This window comes from Pseudoliparis swirei, chromosome 18, assembly GCF_029220125.1.
Source record: "Pseudoliparis swirei isolate HS2019 ecotype Mariana Trench chromosome 18, NWPU_hadal_v1, whole genome shotgun sequence".
In the NCBI taxonomy this organism is placed as follows: domain Eukaryota; kingdom Metazoa; phylum Chordata; class Actinopteri; order Perciformes; family Liparidae; genus Pseudoliparis; species Pseudoliparis swirei.
Genome location: NC_079405.1, coordinates 1,556,498 through 1,573,997, shown reverse-complemented (window position 1 = coordinate 1,573,997; position 17,500 = coordinate 1,556,498). Strand labels below are relative to the sequence as shown.

Here is a 17,500-nt window from a genome sequence, read left to right as displayed (position 1 = left end):
AGACCTCTATATACCTCTAGAGACCCCTAGAGACCCCCGAGAGACCCATAGAGACCTCTAGAGACCCATAGAGACCTCTAGAGACCCATAGACCCCCTAGAGACCCCCAGAGACCTCTATATACCTCTAGAGACCCCTATAGACCCCAAGAGAGCTCTAGAGACCCCTATAGACCCCTATAGTTCCCAAGAGAGCTCTAGAGACCCCTATAGACCCCAAGAGAGCTCTAGAGACCCCTATAGACCCCGACCTGCAGGGTCTCCTCTGTGGCTCCAGTGGAGTGAAACCCTGTTCCTTCGTCTCAGCCCGACCCAGATGTCCCTCCTGGACGTGTCCACAGAGGAGGAGGAGAGGGGGAGGAGTGAAGAGGAGGAGGAGCAGGAGGAGCAGAGGAGGAGTGGTGCTCCCTCTCCTGCTGCACCGAGGTGTTTGTTTAGGGCAGAACCAGAACCTCTCCTGAACACGACAACCTGCTGACTCATGGAGGTCTCTCTGTGCCCCGGGTCCAGGGCCCCAGACCTCCTCAGGAGGAGCCCGGCCCAGGCCCCCCCCCGGGTTCAGGACTCGCCCCCGGCCCCGCCCACTCTGCCCCCGGTCCTAAGCCCCGCCTCCCCCGCCGCCCCGCCCCCGAGCGCCGCCCGGCGCCGGGCCCTCGCCGCCCGGCTAGGAGCCCTGATGGAGGAGCTGGAGGAGGCGCTGAAGGAGCAGAGCGGCTCCGAGGCGGAGCTGAGAGTCCTGGAGCAGCAGGTCCTGCACCTGGCCACCGTCCTGAAGGTACGCGCCACAGCGGTGGGCACGGTGTACAAGTACGCGGTGTACTTGTACACCGTGTACTTGTACACAGCTGTGTACACCGTGTACTTGTACACCGTGTACTTGTACACCGCGTACTTGTACACCGTGTCCTCTCTGCAGAACGACCTCTCTCTGCTGAGCGGCTCGTCTTCAGAGGAGGACGATGTGGAGGAAGTCCTGGGCAGCTTTGACTTCCTGTCACATGACGATGACACTTCCTGTCCGGGCAGCGCGAGGCGGGCCGGCAGCGGGTGAGTCACCACGGATCAATGACCAATGATCAATGACCAATGATCAATACCTGATGCTTGACCCTCTGTCCATCAGTCCTCTCAGGAGACTCGGACCGTCGACTTCTGAGGACTGTCTGGGCGTCGCCCCGCTGACCTCTGGGAGTTGGAGTCTGGACCAGACCCTCGAGACTCACCTGGACATCTGCTGCATCCTGCTGCAGGTACAGGGGTCCTGGGGGTCCTGGGGTCCCTGTAGGTCCCTGTGGGTCCCTGTAGGTCCCTGTAGGTCCCTGTGGGTCCCTGTAGGTCCCTGTGGGTCCCTGTGGGTCCCTGTGGGTCCCTGTGGGTCCATGTGGATCCCTGTAGGTCCCTGTGGGTCCCTGTAGGTCCCTGTGGGTCCCTGTGGGTCCCTGTGGGTCCCTGTAGGTCCCTGTGGGTCCCTGTGGGTCCCTGTGGGTCCCTGTGGGTCCATGTGGGTCCCTGTGGGTCCCTGTAGGTCCCTGTGGGTCCCTGTGGGTCCATGTGGGTCCCTGTGGGTCCATGTGGGTCCCTGTAGGTCCCTGTGGGTCCCTGTGGGTCCCTGTGGGTCCCTGTGGGTCCATGTGGGTCCATGTGGGTCCCTGTGGGTCCCTGTAGGTCCCTGTGGGTCCATGTGGGTCCCTGTGGGTCCCTGTGGGTCCCTGTAGGTCCCTGTGGGTCCCTGTGGGTCCCTGTGGGTCCCTGTGGGTCCATGTGGGTCCATGTGGGTCCCTGTAGGTCCCTGTGGGTCCCTGTAGGTCCATGTGGGTCCCTGTGGGTCCATGTGGGTCCCTGTGGGTCCCTGTAGGTCCCTGTGGGTCCCTGTGGGTCCATGTGGGTCCATGTGGGTCCCTGTGGGTCCCTGTGGGTCCCTGTGGGTCCCTGGGGGTCCCTGTGGGTCCATGTGGGTCCCTGTGGGTCCCTGTGGGTCCCTGTGGGTCCCTGTAGGTCCCTGTGGGTCCCTGTGGGTCCATGTGGGTCCCTGTGGGTCCCTGTAGGTCCATGTGGGTCCCTGTGGGTCCCTGTGGGTCCCTGTAGGTCCCTGTGGGTCCCTGTGGGTCCATGTGGGTCCCTGTAGGTCCATGTGGGTCCCTGTAGGTCCCTGTAGGTCCCTGTAGGTCCCTGTGGGTCCCTGTGGGTCCCTGTGGGTCCCTGTGGGTCCCTGTGGGTCCATGTGGGTCCCTGTGGGTCCCTGTGGGTCCCTGTGGGTCCCTGTGGGTCCCTGTGGGTCCCTGTAGGTCCATGTGGTCCTGTGGGTCCCTGTGGGTCCCTGTGGGTCCATGTGGGTCCCTGTAGGTCCCTGTGGGTCCCTGTGGGTCCATGTGGGTCCCTGTAGGTCCCTGTGGGTCCCTGTGGGTCCATGTGGGTCCATGTGGGTCCCTGTGGGTCCCTGTGGGTCCCTGTGGGTCCCTGTGGGTCCATGTGGGTCCCTGTAGGTCCCTGTGGGTCCCTGTGGGTCCCTTGTGGGTCCATGTGGTTCCCTGTGGGTCCCTGTAGGTCCCTGTGGGTCCATGTGGGTCCCTGTGGGTCCCTGTGGGTCCCTGTGGGTCCCTGTGGGTCCATGTGGGTCCCTGTGGGTCCCTGTGGGTCCATGTGGGTCCCTGTAGGTCCCTGTGGGTCCCTGTGGGTCCCTGTGGGTCCCTGTAGGTCCCTGTGGGTCCCTGTGGGTCCATGTGGGTCCATGTGGGTCCCTGTGGGTCCCTGTGGGTCCCTGTGGGTCCCTGTAGGTCCCTGTGGGTCCCTGTGGGTCCCTGGGTCCCTGTGGGTCCCTGTGGGTCCCTGTGGGTCCTGTGGGTCCTGTGGGTCCCTGTGGGTCCCTGTGGGTCCATGTGGGTCCCTGTGGGTCCCTGTGGGTCCCTGTGGGTCCCTGTGGGTCCATGTGGGTCCCTGTGGTCCTGTGGGTCCCTGTGGTCCCTGTGGGTCCCTGTGGGTCCTGTGGGTCCCTGTGGGTCCCTGTGGGTCCCTGTGGGTCCATGTGGGTCCCTGTGGGTCCTGTGGGTCCCTGTGGGTCCCTGTGGGTCCCTGTGGGTCCATGTGGGTCCCTGTGGGTCCTGTGGTCCCTGTGGGTCCCTGTGGTCCCTGTGGGTCCATGTGGGTCCCTGTGGGTCCCTGTGGGTCCCTGTGGGTCCCTGTGGGTCCCTGTGGGTCCCTGTGGTCCCTGTGGGTCCCTGTGGGTCCCTGTGGGTCCATGTGGGTCCCTGTGGGTCCCTGTGGGTCCCTGTGGGTCCTGTGGGTCCATGTGGTCCCTGTGGGGCCCTGTGAGGTCCTGTGGGTCCCTGTGGGGTCCTGTGGGGCCCTGTGGGGCCCTGTGAGGTCCTGTGGGGTCCTGTGGGGCCCTGTGGGGTCCTGAGGGTCCCTGAGGGGCCCTGTGAGGTCCTGTGGGTCCCTGTGGGGTCCTGTGGGGCCCTGTGGGGCCCTGTGGGTCCCTGTGGGTCCCTGTGGGTCCATGTGGGTCCATGTGGGTCCCTGTGGGTCCCTGTGGGTCCCTGTGGGTCCCTGTGGGTCCCTGTGGGTCCCTGTGGGTCCATGTGGGTCCCTGTAGGTCCCTGTGGGTCCATGTGGGTCCATGTGGGTCCATGTGGGTCCATGTGGGTCCATGTGGGTCCATGTGGGTCCATGTGGGTCCATGTGGGTCCATGTGGGTCCCTGTGGGTCCCTGTGGGTCCCTGTGGGTCCATGTGGGTCCCTGTGGGTCCATGTGGGTCCCTGTGGGTCCCTGTAGGTCCCTGTGGGTCCCTGTGGGTCCCTGTGGGTCCCTGTGGGTCCCTGTGGGTCCCTGTGGGTCCCTGTGGGTCCCTGTGGGTCCCTGTGGGTCCATGTGGGTCCCTGTGGGTCCATGTGGGTCCCTGTGGGTCCATGTGGGTCCATGTGGGTCCATGTGGGTCCTGTAGGGTCCATGTGGGTCCTGTAGGGTCCTGTAGGGTCCATGTGGGTCCTGTAGGGTCCATGTGGGTCCCTGTGGGTCCATGTAGGTCCATGTGGGTCCCTGTAGGTCCCTGTAGGTTCCTGTGGGTCCATGTGGGTCCATGTGGGTCCCTGTAGGTCCCTGTGGGTCCATGTGGGTCCCTGTGGGTCCCTGTGGGTCCATGTGGGTCCCTGTGGGTCCCTGTGGGTCCCTGTGGGTCCCTGTGGGTCCCTGTAGGTCCATGTGGGTCCCTGTGGGTCCCTGTGGGTCCCTGTAGGTCCCTGTGGGTCCATGTGGGTCCCTGTAGGTCCCTGTGGGTCCCTGTGGGTCCATGTGGGTCCCTGTGGGTCCCTGTGGGTCCCTGTGGGTCCCTGTGGGTCCATGTGGGTCCCTGTGGGTCCCTGTGGGTCCCTGTGGGTCCCTGTGGGTCCCTGTGGGTCCCTGTGGGTCCCTGTGGGTCCATGTGGGTCCCTGTGGGTCCCTGTGGGTCCATGTGGGTCCCTGTAGGTCCATGTGGGTCCCTGTGGGTCCCTGTGGGTCCCTGTGGGTCCCTGTGGGTCCCTGTGGGTCCCTGTGGGTCCCTGTGGGTCCATGTGGGTCCCTGTGGGTCCCTGTGGGTCCCTGTGGGTCCCTGTGGGTCCCTGTGGGTCCATGTGGGTCCCTGTGGGTCCCTGTAGGTCCCTGTGGGTCCATGTGGGTCCCTGTGGGTCCCTGTGGGTCCCTGTGGGTCCCTGTGGGTCCCTGTGGGTCCATGTGGGTCCCTGTGGGTCCCTGTGGGTCCCTGTGGGTCCATGTGGGTCCATGTGGGTCCCTGTAGGTCCCTGTGGGTCCCTGTGGGTCCATGTGGGTCCCTGTGGGTCCCTGTGGGTCCCTGTGGGTCCCTGTGGGTCCATGTGGGTCCCTGTGGGTCCCTGTGGGTCCATGTGGGTCCCTGTGGGTCCATGTGGGTCCCTGTGGGTCCCTGTGGGTCCCTGTGGGTCCCTGTGGGTCCATGTGGGTCCCTGTAGGTCCCTGTGGGTCCCTGTGGGTCCATGTGGGTCCATGTGGGTCCCTGTAGGTCCCTGTAGGTCCCTGTGGGTCCATGTGGGTCCATGTGGGTCCCTGTGGGTCCCTGTGGGTCCATGTGGGTCCATGTGGGTCCATGTGGGTCCCTGTGGGTCCCTGTGGGTCCCTGTGGGTCCCTGTGGGTCCCTGTGGGTCCCTGTGGGTCCCTGTGGGTCCCTGTGGGTCCCTGTGGGTCCCTGTGGGTCCATGTGGGTCCATGTGGGTCCTGTAAGGTCCATGTGGGTCCCTGTGGGTCCCTGTGGGTCCCTGTAGGTCCCTGTGGGTCCCTGTAGGTCCCTGTGGGTCCCTGTGGGTCCCTGTGGGTCCCTGTGGGTCCCTGTGGGGTCCTGTGGGTCCCTGAGGGGCCCTGTGAGGTCCTGTGGGTCCCTGTGAGGTCCTGTGGGGCCCTGTGGGGTCCTGAGGGTCCCTGTGGGGTCCATGTGGTCTCCTTGTGGGTCCATGTGGGTCCATGTAGGTCCCTGTGGGTCCCTGTAGGTCCCTGTGGGTCCATGTGGGTCCCTGTGGGTCCCTGTAGGTCCATGTGGGTCCCTGTGGGTCCATGTGGGTCCCTGTAGGTCCCTGTGGGTCCCTGTGGGTCCCTGGGGGTCCCTGGGGGTCCCTGTGGGTCCCTGTGGGTCCCTGTAGGTCCATGTGGGTCCCTGTGGGTCCCTGTGGGTCCCTGTAGGTCCCTGTGGGTCCCTGTGGGTCCCTGTGGGGTCCTGTAGGTCCCTGTGGGTCCCTGTAGGTCCCTGTGGGTCCCTGTAGGTCCCTGTGGGTCCCTGTGGGTCCCTGTGGGGTCCTGTGCGTTCCTGTGCGTTCCTGTGGGGTCCCTGTAGACCTCTTATGTCTCCTCTTGACGTCCCCCCCTCGCCGTCCCCTCAGGCCATCGGGGCGACGGCCTTCAGGCCGACGAGGGCGGAGCTGCTGCAGGAGACACGCCTCCAGGCAGACGTCCTGCAGAGGATCAGCTGCTTGCTGCTGGAGAACCACAGCGTGACGTCGGCCGCAGACGGTGAGCGGACCACATGGTGGACCACATGTTGGACCACCTGGAGGACCACCTGGTGGACCACATGTTGGACCACATGTTGGACCACATGTTGGACCACATGTTGGACCACCTGGAGGACCAATCAGTGTTTAGACTAACAGGAGACATAGTAATGTGAGCTAGTAACGTTAGCTAGTAAAATTAGCATCACCGCTAACAGAGAACCAGCAGAGGCTCCTCTGTTACACAGTGATGCGTTCAGGCTCCTCTCATTTACACGGTGATGCGTTCAGGCTCCTCTCATTTACACGGTGATGCGTTCAGGCTCCTCAGTTACACGGTGATGCGTTCAGGCTCCTCTGTTACACGGTGATGCGTTCAGGCTCCTCTCAGTTACACGGTGATGCATTCATGCTCCTCTGTTACACTGTGATGCGTTCAGGTTCCTCTCAGTTACACTGTGATGCGTTCAGGTTCCTCTCAGTTACATGGTGATGCGTTCAGGCTCCTCTCAGTTACACTGATGCGTTCAGGTTCCTCTCAGTTACACGGTGATGCGTTCAGGCTCCGCTCAGTTACACTGTGATGCGTTCAGGTTCCTCTGTTACACTGTGATGCGTTCAGGCTCCTCTCAGTTACACTGATGCGTTCAGGTTCCTCTCAGTTACACGGTGATGCGTTCAGGCTCCGCTCAGTTACACGGTGATGCGTTCAGGCTCCGCTCAGTTACACGGTGATGCGTTCAGGCTCCTCTCAGTTACACTGTGATGCGTTCAGGTTCCTCTGTTACACGGTGATGCGTTCAGGCTCCGCTCAGTTACACGGTGATGCGTTCAGGCTCCTCTCAGTTACACTGATGCGTTCAGGCTCCTCTCAGTTACACTGTGATGCGTTCAGGCTCCGCTCAGTTACACGGTGATGCGTTCAGGCTCCTCTCAGTTACACTGTGATGCGTTCAGGTTCCTCTCAGTTACACGGTGATGCGTTCAGGCTCCGCTCAGTTACACGGTGATGCGTTCAGGCTCCGCTCAGTTACACAGTGATGCATTCAGGTTCCTCTGTTACACTGTGATGCATTCAGGTTCCTCTCAGTTACACGGTGATGCGTTCAGGTTCCTCTGTTACACGGTGATGCGTTCAGGCTCCTCTCAGTTACACGGTGATGCGTTCAGGCTCCTCTGTTACACGGTGATGCGTTCAGGCTCCTCTCAGTTACACTGTGATGCGTTCAGGTTTCTCTGTTACACTGTGATGCGTTCAGGCTCCGCTCAGTTACACGGTGAAGCGTTCAGGCTCCTCTGTTACACTGTGATGCGTTCAGGTTCCTCTCAGTTACACTGTGATGCGTTCAGGCTCCTCTCAGTTACACTGATGCGTTCAGGTTCCTCTCAGTTACATGGTGATGCGTTCAGGCTCCGCTCAGTTACACTGTGATGCGTTCAGGTTCCTCTCAGTTACACAGTGATGCGTTCAGGCTCCTCTCAGTTACACGGTGATGCGTTCAGGCTCCTCTCAGTTACACTGATGCTTTCAGGTTCCTCTGTTACACGGTGATGCGTTCAGGTTCCTCTGTTACACGGTGATGCGTTCAGGCTCCTCTCAGTTACACGGTGATGCGTTCAGGTTCCTCTCAGTTACACAGTGATGCGTTCAGGCTCCGCTCAGTTACACGGTGATGCGTTCAGGTTCCTCTCAGTTACACAGTGATGCTTTCAGGTTCCTCTGTTACACGGTGATGCGTTCAGGTTCCTCTGTTACACGGTGATGCGTTCAGGCTCCTCTCAGTTACACGGTGATGCGTTCAGGCTCCTCTCAGTTACACTGATGCTTTCAGGTTCCTCTGTTACACGGTGATGCGTTCAGGCTCCGCTCAGTTACACGGTGATGCGTTCAGGCTCCGCTCAGTTACACTGATGCTTTCAGGTTCCTCTGTTACACGGTGATGCGTTCAGGCTCCGCTCAGTTACACGGTGATGCGTTCAGGCTCCGCTCAGCGGAAAGGAGTCCTGGTGGCCCCTGACCCCGGGCTCCTGCTCCTCCTGCTCCTCAGTGCTCCCGGAGGCGCAGCAGGAGGTGCAGCTGCTCTGGGACCAGTGCTGCGCGGGCGGCGCTCCGTTCGGCTGCGACTCGACTCGGTTCTGCAGGACGATGAAGAACCGCTTCACCCACCAGGTGGAGGCCAGAGGTACGCCTCCCGATGATGTCATCATCTCCACCTCGTGCATCAGGCCTGACCAACCACATCTCTTGCTCCTCCTCCTCCTCCTCCTCCTCCTCCTCAGTGTTCTCCCTGCTCCTGCAGCAGCTCCAGGCCTCCTCCTCGGTGCCCGGTGCTCCTCCTCCTCCCTGCAGCCCTGACAGAGTGACCGTCTTCCAGCTCTGGACGTTTCTGAAGAGATGGAAACTCAGAGAGGAGAGAGGGCTGAGAGGGGTCATCACACGGCTGACCACTGAGGGTAGAGAGAGATATATATCATATAATATATATATTATATATCATATATATATATTATATATCATATAGAGCTCATCACACGGCTGACCACTGAGGGTAGAGAGAGATATATATCATATAATATATATATTATATATCATATATATATATTATATATCATATAGAGCTCCTCACACGGCTGACCACTGAGGGTAGAGAGATATATATATCATATAATATATATATTATATATCATATATATATATTATATATCATATAGAGCTCCTCACACGGCTGACCACTGAGGGTAGAGAGAGATATATATCATATAATATATATATTATATATCATATATATATATTATATATCATATAGAGCTCCTCACACGGCTGACCACTGAGGGTAGAGAGAGATATATATCATATAATATATATATTATATATCATATATATATATTATATATCATATAGAGCTCCTCACACGGCTGACCACTGAGGGTAGAGAGATATATATATCATATAATATATATATTATATATCATATATATATATTATATATCATATAGAGCTCCTCACACGGCTGACCACTGAGGGTAGAGAGATATATATCATATAATATATATATTATATATCATATATATATTATATAGAGCGCCTCACACGGCTGACCACTGAGGGTAGAGAGATATATATCATATAATATATATATTATATATCATATATATATATTATATATCATATAGAGCTCCTCACACGGCTGACCACTGAGGGTAGAGAGATATATATCATATAATATATATATTATATATCATATATATATATTATATATCATATAGAGCTCCTCACACGGCTGACCACTGAGGGTAGAGAGAGATATATATATTATATATCATATAGAGCTCCTCACACGGCTGACCACTGAGGGTAGAGAGAGATATATATCATATAATATATATATTATATATATATTATATATCATATAGAGCTCCTCACACGGCTGACCACTGAGGGTAGAGAGATATATATCATATAATATATATGATATATATAATATATATATATTATATATCATATAGAGCTCCTCACACGGCTGACCACTGAGGGTAGAGAGATATATATATTATATAATATATAATATATATCATATATATATTATATATATATAATATAGAGCTCCTCACACGGCTGTCCACTGAGGGTAGAGATATCTAGATATATAATATAATATATTCATCTATATATATATCTATATATAAATCTATAGTTATATATATATATGTATATATATATCTATATATAAATATAAATAGATATATATGTATAAATAAATATATATATATATTCATTGTATATATAGTTATATATAGATCTGCATATATATAGAGCTATATAGAAATATAAATGTATAAATATATATATTAACAAAAAATATATACTTGAATTTATATATACACATTTATAAATGTATATATACATTTATATATATAAATATATGTACATGAAGAAAAAAAAATATTTATATATATATAAAGAAAAATAGAAATAAAATTATGAAGAAATATATATTTATTTACATATATAAATATATATGACACACACACTTAATCTGTTGGTCTGTTTCAGAGTACTTCCTGTCGGCCCTGAGGAGCCCCAAACGGAGGCGGGCTCTAAATAAGATGAGGGGGCGTGGCTTGGCGGAGCTCCTCCCCCTGAGCGACACGCTGCAGACTCTGGCCGCCATGCAGCTGGACTCCAACCACCGAGTCTGCCGCGCCGCAGCCGGCTGCCTGTCCAGGGCAGCCGGCTGCGGCGCCTTCAGGAGACAGGTACGTTACCCACAATGCACAGGGGGAACAGGGCTGCAGCGCCTTCAGGAGACAGGTACGTTACCCACAATGCCACTGGGTACTAGGATAGGGTGCAAATGTTTACTGGGTTAATAGGTTAGCTTCTCATTTCTGTGTCCTCCTCCTCCTCCTCCTCCTCCAGGCTCTGGTTTACTACACCGAGAGTTTGAAAAGCTCTGATGTTCAGATCCAACAAGGATCCTGTATGGCTCTGAAATGCCTCAAGGTGAGCTACACACACACACACACACACACACACAACAACACTGTTTGTGTGTGTGTGTGTGTGTGTAGGCCACAGAGAGCGTGGACCTGGTCTCAGACCTCTGGAGCTCTCGTGATGAAGACGTCTGCAGCGCCGCCAGAGAGACGGTGCTCTCCTTCGGTGAGACGTCAACATGTCGATGACATCATCGTTCACCTTGACATGACTAGATCAATACACGTAAATATATAAATGTTTAAAGTATCTACCTACCGGTCCCGGTGCAGGTAAGAAGGGCTACCTGGCCTTCCAGAGGATGGACCAGCTGTCCACTGAGATGCAGGAGGAGCTCCACCAGAACCAGGAGACTGAGATCACCTTCCTGTAGGACCGGGTCTGGACCTGAACCGGGTCTCGGGGATCCTGAGCGTCTTGAGGAACCAGGACTCTGAGGCTTCGTCCAATGAGAAGAGACTTCTCTGGAGACCTGAATGTTTTGCATAAAGGAGGCGGAGCCACAAGAGTTCTACTGCAGCTATGAAACTCCTGAGAAATGTCTTAATATTACACATTATATAATTATACTCATACCAGAAGACGATCACCTGAACACATGTTATAGTGAATTATTTGTTTTCAGTGTTTTGTTTTCTTTAATTCACTCAAATATAAAAACAGAAGAAAAACAATTAAGTTTGTGAATGTTTGAACGTCTCAGACCCTGAAAATACAAAGTAAATAAACACAGTAGATAAACAGTAAAGACTTGTTGGTGTTCATCATCTCCCACAGGACTCGCTGCTGCCCCCTGCTGGCTGAGGGAGTGAACTGAACTGATCTCTGGGAAATATGAAATATATTTACATGTAGCTTATTAATGTCATTAATATTCACTCAACATAACTATTTTCTGCAGGACAATTAATATTAAAAAGTCTTTAAATAACTTAAATATCCAACTTAAAAACAGAATTAGTTTTAAAGCCCGAAATATGACTCAGTTTGACACGTTGAGAAAAAAACCTTTATTTAAATTAAAACCAGAGCAAGAATGCAGCAGTGAGCACGTTGAGCACTGCAACCGGAGAACCCCCCCCCCACACACACACACAAAAGAGAACCCCCCAACACAGGAGAACCCCGAATACAGGAGAACCCCCCAACACACACACACCGTAGTGTGTCTGGCACCAGTGTAGAAACTTCGTCAGATATTAATACCAACCATCTTCTGACACACACACACACACACAGTCTCACACACAGTCTCACACACACTGGTGAACTTAATGCGTGAAAGATGAACCCCATGCACGAGAAAAACAAACTAACAAAAACCAGCGAAGAAGAAGAAACCAGTTCAGATTGTGAGGAGGCATTCACTCGGAGGAGGAGGAGGAGCAGGCGTTATCTCCAGTGTCGTCATTGATTGTCTGCGTGTCCTCGAGGGGGAGGAGCCTAAACGCCCCTCAACTAGTTCTTGACGACTCGCCCGGCGTCCAAAGTCTGTCAACAAGATGGAGAAACAAACATGGCAGCGCCCAGCGGGGGGGGGGGGGGGGGGCGTCCGTCTGCAGCAGCGAAGGAGCCGGGCGAGAGGAGCCGGGCGAGAGGAGCCGGGCGAGAGGAGCGGGCGAGAGGAGCCGGGCGAGAGGAGCCGGGCGAGAGGAGCCGGCGAGGGGCAGAGAGGAGGAGCTGGCGAGAGGAGGCGGGCGAGAGGAGCGGCGAGAGGCGGGCGGGAGAGGAAGGAGCGAGAGCGCGAGCAGGCGGCGGGCGCTGGAGGGGGAAGCTGCAGCGATGTGAATGTTGACGCGTCTCCTCCTGCCACCTCCTGCTCAGGAGTCTCTCTCCAGCAACACGACCCCGTGACCCTCAACACGCTTTAAGCCCCGCCCCCAGAAGTGCAGCCGATGCCCCCTTTACAGAATGGTACGGTCCTCCTCCAGCCCCCCCCCTCATGTTTAACCCCTAGGTCCCGACGACGGCCGGGTCGTGGGCGGCGGCCGGCAGCGCGGCGCCCTGGCAGTGGTACAGGAAGCAGTTGCCCCAGCAGCTGTAGCAGATGAGGAAGAGTGCGGCGAGGAAGACGAGGGCGCAGATGGTGCAGGGCTTCCTCTCCAGCAGGAAGCTGAGCAGGTAGAAGCCCATGAACACGGAGTGGCCGAACCACAGCGCCGGGTTCAGAGGCTTGGGGATGAGCAGTACCGGCAGCAGCCACTGGAGGCAGTACATGGCGCCGGGGGGTCTCTGCAGGAGGAGGCCGATGTTAGCGGGCGGTGGAGCGTGGGGGGGGCGTCCTAGTCGGCGGCACTGGGGTGACGGAGGAGGTCAAAGGTCACTGGTGTCAGGTCATCCCTGGAGGCTGCAGAGTACACAAGCGTAAAGTACCTTCAGTACCGTGTAAAGTACCTTCAGTACCGTGTAAAGAACCTTCAGTACCGTGTAAAGTACCTTCAGTACCGTGTAAAGAACCTTCAGTACCGTGTAAAGTACCTTCAGTACCGTGTAAAGTACCTTCAGTACCGTGTAAAGTACCTTCAGTACCGTGTAAAGAACCTTCAGTATCGTGTAAAGTACCTTCAGTACCATGTAAAGTACCTTCAGTACCGTGTAAAGAACCTCGAGTACCGTGTAAAGTTTTATTTTTGTATTTTAAATTTATTTAACCAGGAAATGCCTCATTGAGATTAAAAATCTCCTTTACAAGAGTGTCCTGGCCAAGACAGCAGCAGCAGCACGTCACACAAAGTTCCATACAATACAACATAAAACAGTGACAGACAATATATAAAACGAAAAACAAAATCACAGCATGAATAAAACCAAAACTAAGACTCAAGTCAACACAACCCAGCTCACACAGGAGCACATACCTCCGTCATATAAAACATCTACAGACAGATGAATTTCCCTCCAATATTTTCAATCTATTTTTAAAAACACCTCAGGAGACCCAGGTCTGTCTGCAGCACATTCCAAGCCGCAGGAGCAGCAAACTTAAAACCTCTTTTCCCCATTTCCAAACGGACGTGAGGGACGGAGAGCAAGAGGAGGCCTTGAGCAGAGGTCACAGAGCGAAGATGGTAGCTTCCAGGGGTTTTCAGCTGAATTAGAGAACAAAGATACGATGGAAGTACGTGGAGAATAGCTTTATAAATAAGGACATGCCAATGATTTTGTCTCCGGATGGACAGAGGAGTCCAACCAACCCTCGCATACAGGGAGCAATGGTGAGTCAGAGCCTTAAGGTTAGTGATGAACCTCAATGCTCCATGGTAGACAGTAAGGAGTGGAGACATTGAGAAGATGCATGCATATATAAGACATCACCATAATCAATCACAGGCATACAAGTAGCAGCAACAAGTCTCTTTTTAGCATTAAAAGAAAAGCAAGACTTATTTCGGAAATAGAAACCTAGCCTCACTTTCAACTTCTTCACAAGTTGCTGAATATGAGGTTTAAAAGAGAGAGTCATCAATCAAGAATCCCAGGTATTTATATGATGATACAGACTCAATCACTTTGCCCTGAAATGAAATCATAGCTGGAAGGTTTAATGGCTTTGTTTTTGAGTTTGTAAACATCATCAACTTCATTTTATCAGGATTCAACAATAATTTCAACTCATTAAAAGAGTGTTGCACAGTATCGAAGGCTGTTTGTAAGTGTAAGAGAGCCTGATGCTGTGTAGGAGCAGAGCAGTAAATGACAGGATCGTCTGCATCAAAGTGAAAATTGGCATTTGGCACATTTTGACCGATACTGTTGATATAAATTGTGAATAAAAGTGGTCCTAAGACTGAACCCTGTGGCACACCTTTTATTATATCAAGAGAACTCGAGGTGATGCCTTCAGCCTGTACACACTGTGATCGGTCTGATAAATAATTTTCAAACCAACAGACAGTATGTTTTGACAGTCCAATAGTAAGAAGTCTCTGCTTCATTACTGCATGATCGACAGTGTCGAAAGCCTTGGACAAATCAATAAAAAGGGCTGCACAGTGTTGTTTATTGTCCAAAGATTCAATAACATCATTTACTACCTTTAGCGCTGCTGTGGTTGTACTATGTTTTTTTCTAAAACCTGATTGATAGACAGATAAAATATTGTTTATGATTAAAAACTCCTTAAGTTGCTCACTCACAAGGGATTCTAGTGTCTTAGCTAAAACAGACAGTTTGGAGATAGGCCTGTAATTATTTAAAAGTGTGGGGTCTCCTCCTTTTAACAGGGGGAGAACAAAGGCAGACTTCCATATAAGGGGAATTTCATTTGAAAGTAAGGAAAGATTAAAAATATATGTTAAAGGGAGTGCAATAAAATCAGCAGCTAACTTTAAAAAATATGGTTCTAGGTTAAACGGACCTGCCGGTTTTCTTGTGTCTAAAAGTTTAAGGGCTTTGTGCACTTCAGTAACCGGCTTAAAACTGAAAGACTCACCAACAGTTTCCTGGCAACCCAAACAAGCAGAGGATTTCTCATGAGGATGGTTTAGTGTCAAACAGGGAACCAGAGGCAATGAAGTGCCTTCAGTACCGTGTAAAGCACCTCCAGTACCGTGTAAAGAACCTCCAGTACCGTGTAAAGAACCTTCAGTACCGTGTAAAGAACCTTCAGTACCGTGTAAAGAACCTTCAGTACCGTGTAAAGTACCTTCAGTACCGTGTAAAGAACCTTCAGTACCGTGTAAAGAACCTTCAGTACCGTGTAAATACGTGTATTTATTATTATTAGAGGTCACCTCATCACAATCACAGGTGCTCTGAGTATTTACATGTTAATGCAGCATTAGAAGCTCCTGTTGGAACATTATAAGCTCTATTTACAGCCTGTTTTAACAATATACGATATATTTATAGCCTGCTGGAACATTTTAAGCTCTTATTTACATCCTGTATTTACATTATAAGCTCTTATTTACAGCCTGTATTTACATTATAAGCTCTTATTTACAGCCTGTTTTAACATAAACCACCAACTGACAAACGAGCAGCACGCTAGCTTAGCTTAGCCTACAGTACAACGGCGCTTAAAGTAACCTGTGTATGACGTCACGCAGCTCACAGAGCCTCGCGCCCCTGTGAGCTCGCGCTCTGTGTCTCCCTGTATTCGCAGGTGAAGCGGACCCACCTGACATGGCTCATGGTTCGGGCTCGTGCTCCTTCCGCCGCGGACTGCGCACGTAGCATGCTGGCTAACTGACTAGCTAACAAGCGGGTAGCTCGAAGGACCCCTGGTGCAAAGCTCGGGCAGCCGGCGCGCTGCCTGAACGCTAGTCACTTCCTCCGGCAATGCGCAATGCGAGCGGAAGTAGTCAGACCCGTTACTCCTGGAAAGTACTGCGATGACACGAAAAGTACTGCGACCATACGGAAAGTACTGCGACCACACGAAAAGTACTGCGACCATACGGAAAATACTGCGACCACACGAAAAGTACTGCGACCACACGGAAAATACTGCGACCACACGGAACAATACTACGTTATAAGTGTAGCATGATATCGAGTTAATTGAACAGCTCTCTAGGAAGCGGCCCCCGGTGTACGTGTCTGGGGCTTTTATTGTGAAGGAGATAACGGAAAGAGGAAAGAAGGATACATATTTTGGAGTGTGTACGTAAAAGTTATTATATTTCACTTTTATAAAGTGTAAGTGCAACATAACCCTCGGCTACAGAAGAGAGCTACATTTAAAATGTTATTCAAGAAAAAGTGTACAAATATAATCAGGAAGATCTAAGAATTAAATGCAAAGTAGCTTCATAAAGACAGGAATACAAATACAAATCTGTATATTACATAATTTGACTATTATTACTTGTAGTACATGTATTATATTACATTTGGGATTTTTTAATTTAAAATTATTTAGCAAATTACTGCTTACTACTTTACATTTGCTCAAAGTTGCATGAGAAAAATTAGTATAAAGTGTAAAGTATTTCGTTAATATATATATATATGCAGTATTTAATTTATATATATATTAAATGATATTTAATATTATGCATATTTATATATATATGTGTGTGTGTGTGTGTGCCCAGTATATTTAAATTAAATTCAGTGGCAATTTAAAAAAAAAAATTTAAGTCAAGGAACACAATAAATCTCACGTTATTTTATTTATTTTAGACACTTTATTATCTTAAGCACTTCAGGGTTGATGGAGTCAGGAATGACAAAGAAATCACATTTTGTCCAGACTTTATTTCTCATTGAACTCATCAGAGAGGGAAACAGGAAGTGATCAGCATGTAAATAACAACAAAACGTTCTGAAAAAAACAAACAAACATCTGGTCAAATGTCTCCAGGAAACTAACTTTGTTATCGCCTCGTTCTTTGACATGAAGGTAGAGACTCTGACGTGAAGGTAGAGACTCTGAGATGAAGGTAGAGACTCTGACATGAAGGTAGAGACTCTGACGTGAAGGTAGAGACTCTGACGTGAAGGTAGAGACTCTGACGTGAAGGTAGAGACTCTGACATGAAGGTAGAGACTCTGACGTGAAGGTAGAGACTCTGACGTGAAGGTAGAGACTCTGACGTGAAGGTAGAGACTCTGACGTGAAGGTAGAGACTCTGAGATGAAGGTAGAGACTCTGACGTGAAGGTAGAGACTCTGACGTGAAGGTAGAGACTCTGACGTGAAGGTAGAGACTCTGACGTGAAGGTAGAGACTCTGACGTGAAGGTAGAGACTCTGACGTGAAGGTAGAGACTCTGACGTGAAGGTAGAGACTCTGACGTGAAGGTAGAGACTCTGACATGAAGGTAGAGACTCTGAGATGAAGGTAGAGACTCTGACATGAAGGTAGAGACTCTGACATGAAGGTAGAGACTCTGACGTGAAGGTAGAGACTCTGACATGAAGGTAGAGACTCTGACATGAAGATAGAGACTCTGACGTGAAGGTAGAGACTCTGACGTGAAGGTAGAGACTCTGACGTGAAGGTAGAGACTCTGACATGAAGGTAGAGACTCTGACGTGAAGGTAGAGACTCTGACGTGAAGGTAGA

General features: G+C 51.6%; 2 protein-coding genes across 11 annotated transcripts in view; one reads left to right on the top strand and one right to left on the bottom strand.

The window, feature by feature from the left end:
• The window catches only part of ripor3 (RIPOR family member 3), a 25,778-nt gene extending 14,544 nt beyond the window's left edge, over positions 1-11,234 (top strand). For 6 of the 10 annotated variants that reach the window (XM_056438217.1, XM_056438219.1, XM_056438215.1 and 3 more), the window contains 11 exons: positions 306-425; positions 510-774; positions 916-1,046; positions 1,123-1,249; positions 5,878-6,007; positions 8,037-8,171; positions 8,269-8,442; positions 10,043-10,245; positions 10,409-10,492; positions 10,561-10,651; positions 10,759-11,234. In XM_056438217.1, coding sequence (XP_056294192.1) covers positions 306-425; positions 510-774; positions 916-1,046; positions 1,123-1,249; positions 5,878-6,007; positions 8,037-8,171; positions 8,269-8,442; positions 10,043-10,245; positions 10,409-10,492; positions 10,561-10,651; positions 10,759-10,859 — 1,561 coding nt within the window. In that variant the 3' untranslated portion in view covers positions 10,860-11,234. Of the gene's footprint in view, positions 1-305; positions 426-509; positions 775-915; positions 1,047-1,122; positions 1,250-5,877; positions 6,008-7,969; positions 8,172-8,268; positions 8,443-10,042; positions 10,301-10,408; positions 10,493-10,560; positions 10,652-10,758 lie in introns of those variants that run through there. The other 4 variants (XM_056438222.1, XM_056438220.1, XM_056438224.1 and 1 more) reach the window with 4 other exon arrangements.
• A 1,008-nt stretch (positions 11,235-12,242) lies between these two features.
• On the bottom strand, positions 12,243-12,709 carry blcap (bladder cancer associated protein). Its single transcript, XM_056436937.1, has one exon. The coding sequence runs from the start codon at positions 12,701-12,703 to the stop codon at positions 12,440-12,442; it is 264 nt and encodes an 87-aa protein (XP_056292912.1). The 5' UTR covers positions 12,704-12,709; the 3' UTR covers positions 12,243-12,439.
• Between the last annotated feature and the right edge of the window lie 4,791 nt (positions 12,710-17,500).

What these genes read in the sequence shown, in the direction of transcription:
- blcap (XM_056436937.1), bottom strand. Translation starts at nt 12,703, where the DNA reads ATGTACTGCCTCCAGTGGCTGCTGCCGGTACTGCTCATCCCCAAGCCT.